Source organism: Lepisosteus oculatus, chromosome 7 (assembly GCF_040954835.1).
Source record: "Lepisosteus oculatus isolate fLepOcu1 chromosome 7, fLepOcu1.hap2, whole genome shotgun sequence".
Lineage (NCBI taxonomy): Eukaryota > Metazoa > Chordata > Actinopteri > Semionotiformes > Lepisosteidae > Lepisosteus > Lepisosteus oculatus.
Window position 1 is genome coordinate 23,539,463 of NC_090702.1, and position 20,377 is coordinate 23,559,839.

General features: G+C 40.9%; 1 protein-coding gene and 1 long non-coding RNA gene across 4 annotated transcripts in view; both read right to left on the reverse strand.

Annotated features, from left to right (window-relative positions):
- The window catches only part of LOC138240816 (uncharacterized), a 42,707-nt gene extending 41,531 nt beyond the window's left edge, over positions 1–1,176 (reverse strand). Inside the window, exon 1 of the long non-coding RNA XR_011190066.1 lies at positions 484–1,176. This is a non-coding gene — a long non-coding RNA (uncharacterized lncRNA). The remainder of the gene's footprint in view (positions 1–483) is intronic.
- Positions 1,177–3,229: 2,053 nt separating this feature from the next.
- Positions 3,230–19,854, reverse strand: mdm2 (MDM2 proto-oncogene). Of its 3 annotated transcripts, none has more exons than XM_015352781.2 (11): positions 19,384–19,854; positions 17,908–17,979; positions 17,745–17,819; positions 16,195–16,328; positions 15,834–15,883; positions 15,323–15,381; positions 12,967–13,069; positions 11,014–11,168; positions 10,440–10,595; positions 9,076–9,150; positions 3,230–7,074 (listed from the first exon to the last, which is right to left on the reverse strand). In XM_015352781.2, the coding sequence occupies exons 1-11, from the start codon at positions 19,423–19,425 to the stop codon at positions 6,496–6,498; spliced, it is 1,500 nt and encodes a 499-aa protein (XP_015208267.1). In that variant the 5' UTR covers positions 19,426–19,854; the 3' UTR covers positions 3,230–6,495. The 3 variants fall into 3 exon arrangements, with proteins under 3 accessions (XP_015208267.1, XP_015208269.1, XP_015208268.1); XM_015352783.2 differs by lacking the exon at positions 19,384–19,854 and adding an exon at positions 18,966–19,073; XM_015352782.2 differs by lacking the exon at positions 19,384–19,854 and adding an exon at positions 18,489–18,920.
- Positions 19,855–20,377: the final 523 nt, after the last annotated feature.

Genomic DNA, 20,377 nt, shown 5'->3' on the forward strand with positions numbered 1-20,377 from the left:
CAAACACAAACACACTCACTCACACCAGGGCCAGCTTGCCCAGAAGCAAATTCTCCTCGACTCACGCCTTCGGACTAAGGGAGGAAACTGAAGCACCAGGAAGAAACCCACACGAACACTAGGAGAACATACAACATACTCCGCGCAGATAGCTCAGGGTCCCAGTGTTTCACCACCGTTTCCCGTATTTACAGTATATCACTACAAATATCAACTTTGCATGGCTTAAAAACTATTCTAGGCCATGAAATGTTAAAATCTTCCATTTAATTGAAACTAATAGAATACAAATAGAGGAGAGGACTGTATAGTAAGATTTGCCATATAATTCCCCACCTAATATTTCTATTTGAAATCCAGAGCCCAAATTTACAAGGGAAGGATTCTAGCTCTTTCCCAGCTATACTAAAGTCATTGTGTTTTGGATGCCTCTTGCATGGCCAGTGGATGTGGGAAAAGACAGCAGCGCCAGCTGTTACATACCAAGAGATAGTGCAGCTTGCTGGAGTTTCAGCTGAACTGCAGCTAGAGCAGGTTCCACAGCAGGTGTTTGAGCAAGCTGTAGAGAGGACATCTTTCCTGTTAACACAACGCCGTTTCTAGCAGGGGACCTTGAGGACAAAACCAACCAAACAAACATTACCAACAATAGGACACTTTGCACCACTTACCTGAGTAGACCCTACATCTTGAATTGAGAAAGTAGATTGTGGATAGTTATCTGAAAGTAGCTGGAAATCTAACAAGCCAGATGAATGTAGCAATGTTAAATACTTTTTTTACCCCTGGAAGCAGGCAACATACCATACAGAGTCAATACACAGAATATAAAGGGGTGGGAAAGGAGCTGTTTTAATGCTGTGTTTAATTTGGGCTTCAGCCTTTCAATATTGTAAAGCCTGGCATCATCCAACATCAATGCTTTCCCACCAACTGTACAATGTTTTTGCATTTCTTAAAATATAAATGTTGATCTCCAGACACTGTCGAGCATAATCTTCCAAATGGGATCCAAACATGATTTGTTTTTAACGTTAACGTAGTAGCGGGTGTTAAGTGTACTGACAGTGCTCAGTAAGGGAATACAACCTCAGGAAGATGCATAACAACACTCGATAGAAATTTAACAGCCAGAAACTTAACTGTTTTGATTACAGCCATGCTTGAAAGTTTGTGAACCCATTACATAATTTGAGATTTTTTTGTTTTTTTTTTAACCACAAAATGCATATTTAATCAGAATTTGCCATTTCCCAATTGAAATAAAGTATAATTATTCACCAATTTGACTGTTTGGAAAGAAAATGTCCATGCAGCAAAATACACACAGTATGCAGAAATTGTGCAGGTGTAAAAATAAGTTCTATGACTTGCATCAAGGTAAAACAGGATCAGGGGGGTAAATGACAGAGTGTTAACCAATTAACCAAGATAACCAATGAAACTGAAGATCTGAAATGATGTGTTAGGGAGGAGCAAACAAAAACAATTGCAAGACAACAGGTCACTCTTCCTACAAATCTAGGATCATGCCTCGAACTAAGAAAACAAACAGAACTGAGGAAAAAAAGTAATGGATGCTCATCAATCTGGACAAGGCTATAAAAACCATTTCAAAAAGATTCAGACTCCATAAATCCAGATAGGCAAAGAGTATACAAGTGGAGGGCATTTAAAACAATGGCAACCCTGCCAAGAAGTGGACATTCTCCTGCAATTTCACCCAGGGCCACAAGGAGAATAATAAGAGAGGTAAAAGGTAATCCTAAAATAACATTCAGAGATCTACAAGCCATAGTGGCGCATATATCAACAATTAAGAAGAACCCTGAACAGAAATGCCATTTATGGAAGGATCACCAGAGAGAAGCCTCTTCTGTCAAAAATGAACAAAGCTGCCCATGTGAAGTTTGCCGAAATTGAACTATTTGGGCACTATTTGGGCCCATGTTTGGCAAAGAGCCAACACAGCCTACCACCAACAAAACCTTACCCCTACTTTCAAGCGTGGTGGTGGGAGTGCCTTGTATGGGGCTGTTTTTCTTAAACAGCCCTGGCCCTGGGCAACTTGACATCACTGAGGGAATCATGAATTCTGAGAAATATCAAGGAATTCTTGAGAAGAATGTCAGGCCATCAGTTCGAACACTCATGCTAGGCACCAAGTGGATGTTTCAACAAGACAACAATGGAAGAGGTTCCATGTCCTGGAATGGCCAAGCCAAAGCCCTGACATGAATCCTACTGAAATGCTGTGGCAGGACCTGCAGAGGGCTGCTCATGCAGGACATCCTTCAAACCTCACAGAGCTGGCGAAGTTTTGTAAAGAGGAGTGAGAAAAAATCCCTCCAGCAGACATATCACTCTGCAACTCACAACTGGTAACCCACTGAAGCAGATGTGAGCTTGGTCAGTATCTGGATGGGAGACCTCCTGGGAAAAACTAAGGTTGCTGCTGGAAGAAGTGTTAGTGGGGCCAGCTGGGGGCACTCACCCTGCGGTCCATGTGGGTCCTAATGAACCAGTATAGTGACGGGACACTATACTGTAAACAGGCGCCGTCCTTCGGATGAGATGTAAAACTGAGGTCCTGACTCTCTGTGGTCATTAAAAATCCTAGGGCGTTTCTCGAAAAGAGTAGGGGTGTAACCCCGGCGTACTGGCCAAAATTTCCCATTGGCCCTTACCAATCATGGACTCCCAATAATCCCCCTCTATTAATTGGCTTCATTACTCTGCTCTCCTCCCCACTGATAGCTGATGTGTGGTGAGCGTTCTGGCGCACTATGGCTGCCGTCGTATCATCCAGGTGGGGCTGCACATTGGTGGTGGTGGAGGGGAGTCCCCATTACCTGTTAAGTGCTTTGAGTGGAGTGTCCAGAAAAGCGCTATATAAGTGTAAGCAATTATTATTATGAATTATAATTGGTTATAGGAGGCGAATGTGTGAAGTTATTGCTGGTAAAAGAGGTGCCATAAGTTATTGACCGAACACGGTTAATTTACTTTCGCACACAATATCTGGTGATTTGTTAAATATCACACCCTAATTATCTGAGTTTTTATGTGTGGGAAGTCTTTATTTTAGAACATTCATTCCATATATTCATTAAGAGTTCTGGTTCGTATAATATCCCTATATCTAAAATAATGACTGCCTTGAAGGGTTCACAAACCTTCAAGCATAACTAACTACACCGCAGGTAAAAACACCATGTAGGAAAAAAGCTTCACATATAAATCAACTATTTTATTTAAGAATACAAATTTACATAAGAACACATTTACATTAAAAACCAGTGAGGGTCATTCAATGTTTAACAGTAAACTATTTGACAATCTTTAGTTGAAAAGGACATCAGGCCTAAACAAAGCAGGACTGAAGCCATCGTTAGCATTTCACGTGCTGCTACAGCGAGTACAGAAACGTCTGGCATACACACAGCAAGGCATCATCCTTAACTACAGTGTTTAAGACCTCGCTTAGTTGCAGTGGAACAACTTGGGCACTAGAAAAAAAGTGAGCATGTGTAATATTTGTATTTTTCCTGCCTCCTCACTGTCCTGACTTGGACAACGAACCACACATTTAGATTACTATTTATTATACTACATTGCAAATGTACAATATTTGTAATGACAATTAACATTCGTAAATAAAAACTAAGCCTATATGGGAGCCTTGTAAGAAAATGCAATTAGTCTACTTTTGCTTATAAACACAAATTTTAAGTCTAATTAGCTTTTTTTGCACTTAATGTGTAAACTTACTTTGATGGACAAAGAAGGTACAAAAAGTGAACTCTAGAGAAGATTATGTATTGTTGATACCATTTCCTCATTGGCTAATTAAGCCTCTTAATGGAACTGTCCAACACTATTAAAAATATAAATATATTTTAGATTGTTACAAAATGAAGACTGTAAATGTGATTAAACTTTGTTCTTCTGATATGCACAACTCAGTTTTGCTTCTAATCTGGAATAACCATCACATTTAAACTGAACACTAGTATCTGGACAAATATTTTCAATTTACCATTAGGTGGGAAATGTCAGAAATACGAAGCCACAGACCACAGCCAGTTTGTACATGCTTAAAGAGTATGCTCACTTTCCAAGTGGCTTCGGGTGACTAAGTGCACGGGGAGTTACCATCACTAAAGGTAACATCCAACATCTGCCCTCAGATGACACTTCGCCACCTTCCCAGGTTTTTCCAGCATCTGTCCCATAACACAAATACACAGAAACAGTTGGACGAGGGGTTCCCTTTGGGCACAATCTTAATTATCCATTCCCTTCACACAAAGGCCAAAAAAAAATACAAACAGCTAAATAAATTAGAGGTATATCATATAATTAAATTAAATAATAGTTACCTAACTCCAACCTGATACACTGAATATACATTTATATATATATACAATACTTTCAAATTAAGTTACATATAGTACACACACAGAATCAGAAATACATCTTAAAACCGTATTGCCTTGTACTTCACAAAGAACGCTGACAGAACTAAGGAGTGCGTAAAACTGAAAACATCAGGGGAAGTTTTTTTCAACATCAACCACCTGCTACTTCTTCAAATGTGCACATTTTCCTGCTACACATACATATAGTATATCCTACCACTGTGAAATGCCCAGTTCATATCCACGCTCCCCTCACCAAAAGCTATGGCCCTTTCCTTTGCCGACAGCATACTTTAATCAAGGAATGACAAGACGCCACACACAAGGATGTGAGATTTCAAACTCTCCCAGACATTCATAAACTTGAAATGAAATAAGAACGACAGCAGAGTGCCTCTTTACTAAAGGGAACGCCACCAGCTAGGTCTTCACATGAAGGAAACTGTACGCAATAATACAACAAAGAAAAACCTCCTTGGTATTTAGAGAGTCAACATGCTCATTACCCAAGTACATTTCTTTTTCAATCAAGATGGCGGGCTTAAATATTCTCAGCATCTTACTTAGACCGATCCACTCCTCACCTGTTTACATGAAGTCATCAGTTCAGTCTTCAGTTGTGCACCCTACTTCAAAGGCACAATTTGCTTAGTTTTCACACCATGTGTGAAAAAAGCATACATTTTATAAAGTGCAGAGTTAATCTGAGAACAAACGTAAGTGGCCTTCTTGGGCCACTAGGATTTTCATGTTGTTTTCTTATATGTATTTCAGTCAAGACATTTCTTGGGGGTCCATTCTGAAAACTAGCAGGAACATGCTCCTCCATGGTGTTGCCCCTCTTCACTAATTGTGCGCTTTTCTTCCTGAGTAGATATTGTAAACTTACACAACTTTTTACACAAGATAAAGGTAAATCTGTATACTAGTTATAAACAATATATAGATTTCTAAGTTAAAAAAATCTTGACAGCAATGAATTTCCCTCTTAGGGGCCATCTAGTAGTGCCAGCAGCAAAATATCGTGGAGCAATGAGAAATCCAAACCCATAGGCTCAGCCTTTTGATTATGCGAGACTGCATATTGCTCTCTAATCAACTACAACTTCTGTCTGAAGGACAGCAAGCAAACAAGTCCACAAACACCACCACCACACAGTAAAAGGTCCTTAATTTTGTTTGGAATTGCTTTTCTTCAACAACTGTTAGTGTTCTTTTGCTGTAGAAAACATTGATAAATTTGGCCGTGGGGCAACTTAAATACCCAAGTTTACTTATCTTGACTCTGATGGAAATTAAAAAGCAAATACCTTCCGTAATTTTTGCAATCTGTTGGGGAGAGTCATAAACACTTATCTGTAGCAAACTGACAACCAGCTTGAATCTTAGATGAATTAGAGTAACATGAAATTTCATTTAAATTTGCCTTTACAAATTAAAAGGTTTATTACAATATTAAGGCTAATCTGTAATATCCAGATCTTAGTTGAAAAGATCAGAAATGCAGTCGGACAGTAGATGCCACTTATTAGCAATTCTGAACCAGGCTATTTGCAAAATTTTACAACAATCTATGAACTCCAATTTTACACAAATTCATTTAACAGAATATAATCAGTCAAATTTGCTTTAAGGCTCAAGTGCACAGACAGATGCCTGACTACAAAACCTTAAGGCATTTCGCTGCACATGCTTTGTATTGTGATTTCAGAAAACAGTTTTCGCCTCTTAGTAACCCAGACTAGGAAAGTGAACAATGACGTGGACAATGAACTCTCACACAAAACGGCCCCACAGAAGACTTAACTCTGTGCTTCAGAAAATAACGCAAGTTCTTTAAGTACTCGTTTCTATTCCATACTAGTTTTGGAAGTCATAACTGGAATTTTACACCAACATAAAAATGTAGACTTCTATTCCATGTTCCTTCAACGTTGTCGACGTTTCTTCAACATCTGAAGGGAGGGGGATTCTTTGTCTCATTGATAACCTGAGTGGTCATTAGCAAGTAGCACCTACTGTATTTTAAAACTGCTGAGCTCTAACTTTGACTTCAGGGGACTGTGGCATCCTTTTAGCTGAAGTACGTCAAGACCACCGACTGGATGGGCTGCCTGCACACCGGACACTGCTTGTTGCGCTTCTTCAGTTTCTTGGCGCAGGTGTAGCAGGCCATGAGATGGCCCGTCCGGCCGTGGACGATGCAGCCGTTCTTGGGTCTGCTCTGGCAGATGACGCAGGGGTCCACGCAGCTCTGGGGGAGGCACGAATCCAGGCTGCTCTGACGCTCCAGCTCAGGAACCTCCTCCTGGCTGAGCGCAGTGCCGCTGCTCGAGGTGGAGGGCTGGGAGCACAGGGTTTCCTGGGATTCGCACATGGACGTCACGCAGCTCTTCATCACCAAGGCCTCTTTGCAAGAGTCCTGCTTAGGGTCGCAGGGAGGCTCGGAGCAGGACCTCTTACCATCGGGGACATCCACGCCCTCCTCCCGAGAGCACTTGTCCTCCGCTGCGTTAGCAGAAGATTTGGATTCCCAGGACTTGGGATCAGCGTCGGACTCTGGGAACCAGTCTTGACGGATACCCCAACACCTGTTGCAGTGGCGTGGGAGAGGAGGGTTCAGCTCATCACAGCGCGCGCACTTCCAGTAATCCTTCAAGAAATAAAAAACACTAATTTGAGAAGAAAAATACCGGTGAGAAGAAAAACGTTAAGTACGACAGTCCTTGAAATGAAACGCGAGGTTATTAATGTGTCTGGTCATTAGGTTAGGAAATATTCAACATGGTTTACTCGTGCTTTTTTAAAGAAACAAACTCCAAAGTATAACATTTTTGTAATACCTTGTGAAGCAACCTAAGTCGGTTCAGAACACAAAAAAGTAGAGAGTTCTTGACCGATTATTAATACATTAAACCCTCAAGAACCATGTTACTGTTTTGTGCCTTTGCAGCTGGTCTAGGTTTCATCACTTGCTAATTTGATTCAAAATTAAGACCGCATACTATAAATATAGCCCATTTCCAATTTTGTATGTGCAATACCTATGCAAATTTTGTCATTAATATGATTTCAAGCCACCATAACCAATATCTGCAAAGGAACAAGTAATAGGTTTATTCCATGCTGAAAAAAAGAAGAGAGAAAACAACGTTTCGGCCATAGAGCCTTCTTCAGGTCCGAGAAAGACAAGGCAGTAGGCAAAGGTAATGTAGCAGGAGAACAAAGGCAGGGAGAGAGGAGGAGTGAGGCGGGAGCAGGGGACAGAGAGGCCAATCAAGAGGTGTGAAGTCAGAATGGGTATAGAGAGGTGTGAAATGGAACTTCCAATGAATGGAGAAAATTTACAAGAAGAGTAGTCTGTCGTTAAGGAAGGTGGAAGGTGTGATCCTAGCTTTCTGATGTATGAGTTCAGAAAACCGTCTTTGAGAACACAGACGGAGAGATTAGAGTGGTCGTGGCCGTCAGAGGTGAAATGAGAAACAATGGGCTTGGAGAGATCTTTAATCTTCACAGCCCTGACGTGTTCTCTGAAGCAGTCTCCGAGTCTCCTTCCTGTTTCTCCAATGTAGATGGCTGGGCATTTACTGCAAGAGATATAGTAAATAAGGTTGCTGGAGGTACAAGATGCCTTCTGGGTGATCCGGAATTGTCCTGAGGGGCCTTGAATGAGTGTGGTGGTGGATGTGTACTTGCAGGTGATACAGCGAGCTCTGTTGCAAGGGAAAGTGCCTGGTGTAGATGGTTGCTGAGGGCGGTCAAGGGAGCTGTGAACAAGAAGGTTGCGCAGATTAGGTGATCCGCTATATGAAATGATGGGGCGGTCAGAAAAGAGGGCCCCAATGGAGGGATCATCCTGTAGGATGGAAAAGTTGTTTTTAATAGTCCTGGGGATAGGAAGTGTGTTGGGGTGGTAGGGAAGCACCAAAGGAATGCGGTTGTTACGGCGGGAGTTCCTGATTGGGTTGATGGTCCGAGGGGTGTTTTTGATTCGGGCAATGGCCCTGTCAATAACACTGCTGGGGTATCCTCTGTTGATGAAACCACTCTAATCTCTCCGTCTGTGTTCTCAAAGACGGTTTTCTGAACTCATACATCAGAAAGACTACCAAAACCAAACTTATCCTGCAGCTAGGATCACACCTCCCACCTTCTCTTAACAACAGACTACTCTTCTTGTAAATTTTCTCCATTCATTGGAAGTTTCATTTCACACCTCTCTATACCCATTCTGACTTCACACCTCTTTCCGTCTCACCCCTCCTCCTTCCCAGCCTTTGTTCTCCCGCTACATTACCTTTGCCTACTGCCTTGTCTCTCTCGCACCCGAAGAAGGCTCTACGGCCGAAACGTTGTGTTTTCTCTCTTCTTTTTTTCAGCATGGAATAAACCTATTACTTGTTCCTTTGCAGCCTACGATTGCTGACGCAGCTACCCACCTGAATAACTAATATCTGTATTCATATATCTGTATAAAGAAAAGGGTTTCTGTATGAATTACCACAGGCTGTACTTTTCTAAATTAAAAAAAAATTGCACAGAAATAAAAACATACAGGCCATGCCCTCTATTAGCAAACCCAGACCACTTCAAGCCAGGAATTCAGATTAACCAACGTCTACAAATAAGTCTATTTTATTGTAGGTCAACGTACTGCTTCAGATATTTCGGTGTCCTCGTCAAAGGAGTCATCGCCATTATCAGCTTCAAAAATGGTGACTTCATAAACCTAACAGAGAGACAATATGTAAATTTCCAGTCAAAATGTAGGGAATGACATCAGCATGCATCATGTCTATAAGACATCCAGACCACAGAATCACACAAAAACTTTCACTCACCCATCCACTGCATTTAAAAACCTGAATGCATATTTATTTTGCAAGTGTTTCTTGTTTCTACTCTATTCTAACCAGCCATGAACTACCAGATTTGATCCTTGCAAGTGGGTTAATTCATGTCATTAAACATATTTCCTTGTTTAAAACTGTAGAATTTGATCTTCCTCTCCCTGACCCTTGGAATTGAAGTGGTGGTACTGGTTAAATGAGGCACATCACATTTAATTTAAGCAAAGCTTCCACACTGGTATGGCTTCTTCATTAAGCAAATAAATGCCCAGCATGCTTAAGAGTAATTTATGAATCACCTAGTTGCCTATACGTCTGGCCATCACAGCTGCAAGAAGAGACTTAAGTGACTTTGAAGAGGGGTGACTGCTGGAATGAGCTTGGTATAAGCTTCAGTAGCCAAGACAGCTCAACTTGCTGATGTTTCACAAGCAGCACTGTCTAAGGTCAGGTCAGCATGGACCTCCCAGGGAATGACATCAGCAAATTGCAACAGTGTGCAGAAGGGCAGATTTGAGGAATGATATGTGCACTAATTCAAAGTGGAGAACAAGAGGTCAACTACAGCTCAACAGACCCCACATTCCATCCTGAATTTCACTGTGGGGCGCATTTCCCTGGCATGGTTTGGGTGCATTCCTCCAGAACGGTAATGATCCCATCCACAGAGCGCATGTGGTCACCCAGTGGTTTGATGAACTTGATACTGATGCTTTTGTCAGTCACGAGGTCTGAACCCAATCCAGCTCATAGGGGATATGGTGGAACAACACCCGTGACAGCGTTTTCCACACACATCAACCAGACTTTTTCATGGAAGAGTGGTGCCGCACCCCTGCTGCAGAATTCCAGATGCTGGCTGACTGTATTCCATGACACGCAAAGGGTGCATGTGGTGGCTCAACACCCTATTAAGTCAGCTGTAGATTGCTGTTTCCATTTGCCATATACACTACATGTATATGGCCCTGATTATTACTTGAGATTTCCCTTAGTACTGTCAGAGGCAGTATTACTTTATATGCTTTTTCTAAACAGTGCACTAGTTATGTGCTGGACAATCTCTCATCAGTACATCTACAGAAAAAAAAAAAATTGTCCACATGTATGCCTAATTTTGGATCTCAGCAATTACAGGACATCTCTCTTTAAGAAAATAATTAAAAACCTCATCATCTGCATCCGTCAGCTCTGAAGTCTCATCATTGAGGCTGTAGGTATCAGAGTATATCGATTCCACCTCAAACTCCACACTGAAGTTGTCTGAATCAGAATCGTGACTGAATGAACTTTCAGAGTCTTCACCTGTAGAAGTGTTTAAGTCCTGTAAGAAAAACAATGATCTTAAATAACAGGAAATCGTTTCTTTAGCATAAACAGGCCTACCAAGTGGGATTCTCCCTGATTTTGTAGTCACAGTAATGTTATTTTGTCAATAAAATTAAAAAGACCTGATCATAAAATTGCTTTGGTCAAGAAAAATTGGAATATCAATGGTTAATAAATCGAATAAAATCTCCTCCTTTTTTTTAATGAAGGATGAATAACTGAAAAATTGTAGGGATGAGTACTGAAACATGGTAGTTGAACCATCTCTTACTTCATTACTTAAAATTAAGTAATGTTTTAAGCTTTGCAAATTCTACATTACAAAAACAATTTTTCAGAAACACATTCTGACATTTCCAGTTCTATTTAAGACATTAACTCTAAAATGATTATAGTGAAAATACTTTACTTACAGCATTATCTCGAGAATCTGATGATTCACTGCTTACACTATCTCTTCGCAAACCTCCAATGATGCACCAGGACAAGCTTTCATCAAATGTGAGAGAGATGCTGTCAGACTTGTGTCTTTTCCGTCGGTCACACAGCTCTTCATCAGTGGATGTTTCTTGTTAACAGAAAAAAAAAATCACAACTTAAAGGCATACCTCCCAAAACAAAACAATTCCCGCTGCAAGCTTCAGAGATCGACTTTGATGTTTTGGACTTTCCAGCGAATTCCATTTGGGTTTTAAAACACTTTTGACTTATTTTTCCTTCACATCTGTTATTTGTTGAAATAAAGTGAGATTTTATACAAGCATTTTATCACTTCCTCCCAACTTTGATGACATCTCAAAGTGAAATAAACATTTGAAAAATTAACACTCAGCCTCATACAATACATTATATAAAAGCTAGCGTGTAATTTGAACTTTTAAGACAGGATTTCTTCAGAACCGAAAGCAGAAAGCTTTTCATGGTTTCAGTAAATTACTGGACTGTATAGGAAGATAACCGTAACTCATTATATAAGCCCTCAAAGGGGAACTGTAACACTTTTTACATTTTGGGGTTAAAAAGAACAGGCATTGGCGAAGGCATTTTAAACCACAGTGAAAGTAAAACGTACACAATAACATTTTAAATCTCCTATTCACATCACAAAATAGAGCAAATATCCAGGTATGTGCAAAACCATATTCTGCGATTCAGAACGAGGTAACAAAACCTCCAGAGACGGGAAGAGGGTCTTATTGCATTGTAAGCAAGCAGGCCTGTGACGAGTTAGCAGGAAAAGCCACTCCACTTCATAATCTGTGAATACTCTCGTTCCCACCTGAGGCGAGTACAACAAATTGAGGAAAATTCAGCATTTTCACAAAGTTAATGATTTTGTGCTTAATTCAGAATTAAAATTTGGCAAAACAGTCAATGTATTTTGTTACCGAGATCTAAAAACTAAATTGGAGAAATTGGTATTGCAGTTCCCTTTTAAAAGTGAGAAGGAGCTAATGTGGATTTCAGAGTAAAATCTGCATGAAGCCAGTTCAATGAAGCTAAAACAGGAGTAAAATCCTCATGCACTTTAGCTTTAGTTCAGATCTGAGCATCTAAGTTCTGAATATACTGCAGCTTGAACATGTTTGGATACATCAGGAAGCACTGCAATAATCAAGTCAAGAAAAGGCAAAACAAACACTAGCTTCTCTGCATATGACTGGCTTCAAACACAAGGCTCACATGAATGCCAACACCAAGATATCAGTGAAATCACCTGTATGAGAAACAGTTTCCACACACAGCGGATCACACAGAGAGTTGAAAAATCATTTCAACTCTTAAGGACAAAACTCAACATAGGCTGAACTATGCATGGTCAAAAATGGAACTTAACCACAGCATTCTGGTTAACTCCCCTGTTCTACAGAAAACTATATTAGGATATTTAACAATCAAGTAGGACGGTCCTTCTGTTACTGTCTCCTTACCTTCCAAAACATTTTAGCCCTCGTCACCAGCCCAAAACATCTCCCAACTGGTCTATGAACACCACTTAAGATGCTGCCTGATTTTCCTTACCAGCCTCCCCCATCCCAGTAACGAGCAGACAACCTTGACCAGCTTCTGAGAGAACTGTCAAGGGTGGGCTACAAGGTGGTAATGCTGCCTTCATTACAAGTGATCACAGCACTCCGGGGAATATCAGCAATGTAATTATTTGTGATAGGTACTAGTTTGATTACTGAACAACTTTATATGCTGGGACTAAAATCCAGTCCCTGCTAATATGTTTAGAAAGCCCCTACTTCACAAGCCCAGGATCACCCTGTGGGCATAGTATTAAGTTAACCAAGCAGAAAACTCCTCAATGCTAGTTTAAATAAGACGTAAAAAAAGAAAAAAAAACTGTCTGAGGTACCCACCAGGGTCACTACTTCTCCGCCTTCTTCGTCCAGCGGTATATGAACAGGAAGCATCGGCTGACGCTCTGTTACTTTCTCCTTTTGTGATTTCTGAATCAAATTCCTACAAAAGATACAAAATAGAACTGCTAAGAAAAATAATCAAAGTAGGCTACCCTACCTTACAATACATAAGATCTCCATCTGCAATGCTTTTAACCTCCTACAGTCTGAAAAAAAAAGGACTGCTGCAGATTATCACTGTAAAATGTACTGCAACAAAGGTTTCTGAATATGTTAAACATGCATACAATTTCACACAAACTAAAATTATACAAACCTTATTTAGAACATGACTAACAAAATCCATTTCAGCAGTCTGAGGAATCAACCGAGGAATAGTGTACTATCATACTGCGCTACAGGTAACTGCCCAAATAAAGAAACAAAGTATCTTAAAAGGGCACTGGACCACCAAAAGTCATCAGAAGAGCTTCAATGCACCTTGGCATATATTCTACAAGTGTCTGGAACTCTACAGGAGCGAAGCGACACTGTTCTTCCTTCAGACATTCCTTCACTTGGCGTTCTGTTGACTTTTATCCTGTGGATGGGCTTACCGTCATCCTGGAAGGTTCCAGTACCATCAGGATAGAAATGCTTCACCATAGGATGAACACAATCAGAATGCATCCATTTGCATTTGCCTTGCCCTCTAATGGGTCGAGTGGACCTAAACCACACCTTGAAAATACACCCCACACCATAACACAGAGGCCAGAACTCTTCATCTTGAAAAACTAGCACTCAAGCCTGTAGGCTTCTTCTGGTGTGCACCACGTACTCATCTGCATTTTGAGAACATGGTGGAGGATGACTCATCTGACCATGACTTTTTCCCCACTGCCCATATTCTCTTCACCACTTCACTCACAAAAGTGCATTTTTAGTTGTAACAAGGGGTTTATGCGCTGCAACTCAACTCAACCTCTTTTTCCGAGTGCTTTTTATGAAAATTCAATACTACAAAGGATGTGAATTGTTACCCACTTTAACAGAGTGGTGATAAGTTGAATAAAAAAAGCAACTTTGAAATTACTAAGTGAGATGAATAAAAATTGTGAAGCCTCCGCCAAATGTGGAGTGGAAAGGAAGGCGTCATCCAACTTGTTTTACATGCTGTGTACACATCACGCTTCATGACCCATGTTGTCGTTCAGTTTTCGTCCTGTACGTGTACGATTATGTAATGAGAGTGCAAAATCGGACGTCAATTTCAGTGTCCTTACTCACGTTTGTGCAGGAGCATTCCCTCAAAAGGCTCCCTTATTTTGTTTCTCGTTTTCCTAACCTCAAACACAATGCCGAAGTGAAAGTCTAAATTCACAGAACTAAAAAATAAATTTCTGTTTTCTAAGCTAAATGGTTGGTGTGTAAGCCTGGCACTTTTGTCTTCATGGCAAATAAAGGTGTACTTGACTTGCAAGCTCATGTTGACTTAGACAAACACAAAAAGGCCCTCCGAGGAGAGAGTTCATCAATCAAGTTAACAGATTCTTTTGTAAAATCTGGCAGCAAAACAGAAGATACTGTATTGCAGCAGAGGGGACTTATGCATTTCACAGTTAAACATTACAGTTACTTTACTAATGAACATAAAACATGGGATATTTTGAAAGCCCTCTCCATCCCGACCCCCTTCCCAGATAAGACAATAGGAAAGTTCCTCAGGGTGTACTCTTTTTTTGATGTTCAAATATGATAAAATCCTAGTGGAAAATATATAATCCTCCTCGTTCTCAATGGGTGACCGTGATCCACCGGTTCATAATACTTGATTTTCGAGGTATTCATTTTCGATCATTTTCGAATTTGGCCCCAAGGTGTCTTTCTCAATGGACGAGAGGAGTATGAACACTCAAGTATTAGAGCGCGCTGTATCAACGTAGCTAAGTATGTAGGCTGCGTATTTTACACAAACTAATTTGATTAAAATAGAAAACATAAAATCCTGTCTCAAGCTTTTTGAAACTGATTAAGTAAATTACATGTGAAAAATCTACATAATTTTTAATTATTCGATTTTTAATTCCCAATACTTCAGTGCCCACAACAAATTTCCAGGGTCATTTGGCGTACCGCAGTTTGAGAACCACTGGCTTAAGCAACTCGGGATCCACTGTAGAAGCACCCGTGTTCAATATCCCTTATTTACTTAAGTGTTTCCTTTATTTTGGCAGTTACCTGTACATACCAGCTATGAATTACTTTTGTTTTTGTGTCAGTAGGGCATAACTATATGACTACTGGCACCAATAATACTGTTCTTTGTATATTACTAAAAAGTCAATATTTGGAGTACTCTGAAGTTAATTACCTGAGGTCCTCTGTCAGGTTCGCTTTGACTTCTGAGTTCCGTGAATGCAGTCTGTGAATCTTCAAAAAATAAACTGATATTAGGCATTTAATAACAGTATCAGAAAAGATCAGCTGGTGTTGCTTCATAAATATTCGGTCATTTCATTAATACAAGCCTTCCCTAGATAATGGCAAAGCAAGAATTTAGGACAGTATGTTGAGAATTATTGGTTACCATTAAAACAAAACACATTAGTTTGTCAGTTATCTCTTCATATACCTATATGTTGTTAATCTTTCTATATGCATCATCTATAGAAAAGGCAAGCTTTTTCCCTCACATTTATAGAATCAGAGTATAGGGGATACAAAAACTCTATTGTTTTCAGATGACCATAATAGCACAGCACTACTGCATCTGCTAGTCCTTCGACACTTGCTGAGCCCATATTTCACACAGCACACCCACTGCATACTTCAAGAGCCAGCAGAAAAAAAGTTGAAGGATGTTGAAAAACACACAAATATACCTTCATTTTTGACTGCAATCAGGTTCTTGGAAATCAAAGCGTAGAGATTCCTAAAAGAAAAAGAAAGTTACAGTCTATAGTATTGTGGAAGATTGGCCTAAGGTTTTGGGACATTCTGAAAAATGACTGGCACTTAAGGGGCAAACAGCAACAAATTCCTGACAAAGTCACAAATTTTCTACTCTGGACATTTATCCCAAATAAGACCATTTAAACATATTGTAATAGTTAACATCCCTGTGAGATTTGTTACTGCCCAAGGTGTCGCTGTAGCTTGCCTGAGACAGCTGCTAACTCTCATTGAAGGCCAGCAGCACTCCAGGAGAGTTATTTACTTACACTGAGGCAAAGTTACACGTACCGAGGCTCTTTAACTGAGAAGCTGTTCACTCCCAGAACGTCCCCCAGAAGGTCATTTGTACAATGGACTATGTGTTGCTGCTTCTTGTCATAAAGCTGCTTATCCATTATATACTGCCCGAGGTAAAACATGATCTAAAATGCAAAAATATTCATCAAAACATTGAGAAAACACTGTTTCTGAGCAACTGCAATATTATGTTAACATTAATTTGGAAAATATTTACAAAAGTTCTGTAGGCTATTCCAAACTGATGGGCTGCTAAACTTACCTGTAACAATACCTAACTGGTACTTTAAGTAGAACAGCTCACACGTCTCTGCATCAAGTCATGAAGATGAGGAAAGAAACATGCCCCAGCATTGTCACCACAACACTATTGACTTACTGCTTACAAAATCAGCTGCTTTCATAAGCAAACCCCTGAAGTATTATTAAAGTACACCCTCCCTCTCTCAGCTGACACTACAGTCAAAACAAAACCAGAAATATTCATGTTAATGACCTTTAAATTTGCTTTGAAGAAGAATTGGGTTTCAGGTGACCTGCAGTATCTACAGTATATCATGTGTCATTTGTAAGGTCTCTTTTCACATAGCGCTTAGAAACAAGTCTCTGTTGTGCATTACTATTATCATCACCACAGTCTGTGATCCAACTTCACCCAACAATGGAAGTTGTAAGGTTCCACTTAGTCTTAATCCTTTTTATTTTTTGACCCGTCATTTAAATGACATCAAGACCTGTTGTAGCTGACAAACCCCTGAACAAGATTTTTATTAAGATAAAGAGGCACTTTTACATCAAGGACAAGAGGCTCTAATTTTAACAAATTTACAAAGTAGTTTTACGGACAATGTGATATTTCATAAACTGAAACAAATACTGATTTTTCAAATGACAGTATAATATTTTCTTTTTTTAAGGTTAAATAAAACTTCAGATCACATGACCTCCACATTTTGTTTCCATGAGTAACCTGTAAGCAGACATTTTTAAAAAGTCTCAGGCCATATCCATTTGGTACTTCCCACCAGCAGTACATGAACTATAGAGCCAATATCCCTCTCTTTTCACTTCATTTGTAGAACTGTGATTTAAAAATGTAATGTCTTGCATTACAAATAAAGGTTCAGATTGATCACATCTGAAGAGGTTTATCTACTTTAGAAAAAAAGTCAGCTGTAAACAGGGTCAAGTCCCTGGTAAAAAGAATAATTTCATTCCGGGGAAAGGTAACACGCCAATTTAAATTGTACACTTTGATTAGGAAGCAGTTGTTTTAATGCAATGCAAGAGTCGATGGTAATGTGTTGAAAGCTCAACCCAGCCCAGGGAAGTGCAGCACATTTAACCAGTGGCTTCCCTGTGGCCACTCCCTTGTTACAGCAGAAATACAGCACAGGACTTCATAAAAACTGTCACTAACCACCTGGACTCTCTGGGTATTTCTGAGACTCAAAGAAGGCAAAACGCCACTCCCGTGTCTCCCTTGAAGAGATTCAGATGGAGAATGTTATCAAACTACATACCAGTAGACAAGTACTTACCTCCTTCATTGTGAAAATATCTTTATCGGCTCCAGCATGCTGTAGCAAAGCGTGCAGTTTTGTTTTTGGTTTAACCTGCATATAGAGCAAATCAATTTAGTTATTCCCCAGGGCTGGAACATTATTTCAAACTGTGTGACAAAAGGCCAAGGAAATGACTTACGAGCTTTTCATTATCTGTCCCATTTATCTGTGAACTGCTTAAGCAGTTAGCAGTTGCCATTCCGTCAGTCATCTGCAACGGAGAAGAAGAAGAAAACAGTAAAAACGATGGGAACAAGCTTTGGAAAGAGACGCAGCCCCGTCCACTTCAGCAAGGGTCGCCAATGCTGGCCTCGGTGTGCAGGTGTGGAAAGCCAGTCTCAGAACCAGCAGCAGCGGCACCTGGAGAGCTGGGAGAAGCGGTCTGACCCAGTTAAACCAGTAGCCGGCTAGTTAAGAGCCCAGATGGAATGAACATCGCAGACACACCGGCTCTGCAGGTCCTGGATTTGACAAGTCGGGCTTAGTATTTTCAAAGGTAACAACCGGACATATCAGGAATAATCGAACCAGCAACACGACAGAGCCGCGACATACGCTTCACCTATTGCAGCACACAAACTGAAATCAAACAGACACTAAAGTAACTTATTTTATATCAAACCATCCACAGTACCCCCATCTCAAAGAGCCGTACAACAACCAGTGAGGGTTTCCAACAACTGCTAAAAGCTAAAACAGGCCGGGCACAAATAACCGTACCTTTCCGGTGCACGAAAAATAAATACGAATTTCATAGGAGTTATTCACTGTACATAAAGTGCTCAGTGGCTGGTCTCTCGGCGACGCGGAGGCGCTTCCCCGGTGGCGAGCGCATTTAAAAAGCCTGGCCGGGACATGTCGGGGCTAGACCCGCCGGCCTCGCTGATGCGGCTCCGAGAGCAGCCTATGGGCGCCGAGGGCCGGACATGTCGCAGCATGACTGGCGCGCAAGTGCTGACTCACTCACTCACTCGCGGCCGCCGCGCAGCGGCCAGATGTGCCCCGACATGCCCCGAGCGCACGACCCTGGGGGCTAATCGCTCTTCCCAGCGTCTCGCTTCGCCTACGAGATTAAAAGGGCTTGAGACGCCACGGCGGTGTTCGTTAGATAAAGAGCAAAAAAGAATAAAGGGGGGCCCTGACTTTTATAAGTCAGGTATAAGTACCTGACGTATAAAAAATGTTACAAGGCATTACCAAGTAAACGCTAAGTGTCGTTGTTTCCCCCCGCTTTGGTGCAGCTTTTCCGACATCATTAAAGTTCCAAGTCGCCGAAACGTGAAATGTCGCTGTTCCGCGCTTGGTCACGTGGTCCTCCGCCACACGTGACGGGTTTCATAACCGCAACGTCATGTTATTAACGTTTAAAAACGAGTATGTATATTATTAAAGCGTGAGGCGAGCAAAATCAGCGCACAAGACGAGAAGAAGAAGGAGAATCGGGCTCGGTGGTGCAAACGAGGCAAAACTTCTGTACACAGCTTTTTAGCAGAACGCACGCGTTTTTTTAAATGCACGGAGAGCAAGAATTGTTACACGGTCCTCGACAGGAAATAAAACCAGTGCGGAAAATTATACTGCACTTCACATTCGCTATGAAATCTCTCCTTATTACCTGCTCTTGCACTTCGTCGGTGTCAACTTCTGTCCCGGACATTGCCTTGCAGGAAATCCCCAGGCTTCGTAGGCCGAGGCTGCAGCACGTATAATACAACCGCCTCTTGTCAGAATGAAAGAGCTCACTTCACTCGAGTAGGTTATTTCCACCAGAAAGAGAAAAACGATTAAATAACAATATCTGTAAACAACGTCCGGTACCACTACAACATCAGACTTTACTCTAGTGGTGGCGAAAAGCGCCACTATCAGCGCTCACAACTCAGAAGACCACAAAGACACCGTCAGGGTTTGCAGCATGAGCATCATGCTGAAATTGACGGCCGTTACTGTCGTCATTAAAAATGAGCGCTAAATTTAGTTTTATATCGGAACCCCAAACTTCACTTTTTTGCACAACGCGTTTTTTTTTAAAAAAACATCAGTTCCGCATGCGCACGCACGTCACAAAGCCGCGCTTCTCAGGGCAGTGACGTCACAAGCAGGCCAAGTCCAAGCGCAAATTGTGCGCGTGCGCTTCGTGCTTTGCGGTTCACGGGAAGAGGGATGGTCTCTTCCTGAATATGCGACTTTTCGACTTGTTTAATTTAGTCTTAGTCTTTTCTTCACACCTTCGACTTTTGGCGTCCTGCCTGTTTTTTCCCCAATATTCCTATTTTAATTCGCTTAAGTGTCTGAAACTGGAACAAGAGCAAAGCTAAAGACCATGGGGACCAAATATTAGGCTTGTAATCTTTCTTGTGTAAATGGAAAGCACTAGATTAATAACTTTTAAGAATGCTATTACATGAAAAACTAAAGTCTGGGGACCACAACTGAGGTTTCCTCCTACTAGTTGATTTTACAACAGAGTTCAGGCACTGAATTCACAGCAATCATGTCATGTTCACACTGCAGGACACCTGCATATATCTATGTAATACTGTAGGGGTTTGGAATCTGTAACCTCAGTTTAGCATGAACAGCATAATGGAAAAGCAAGCCTGACTTGT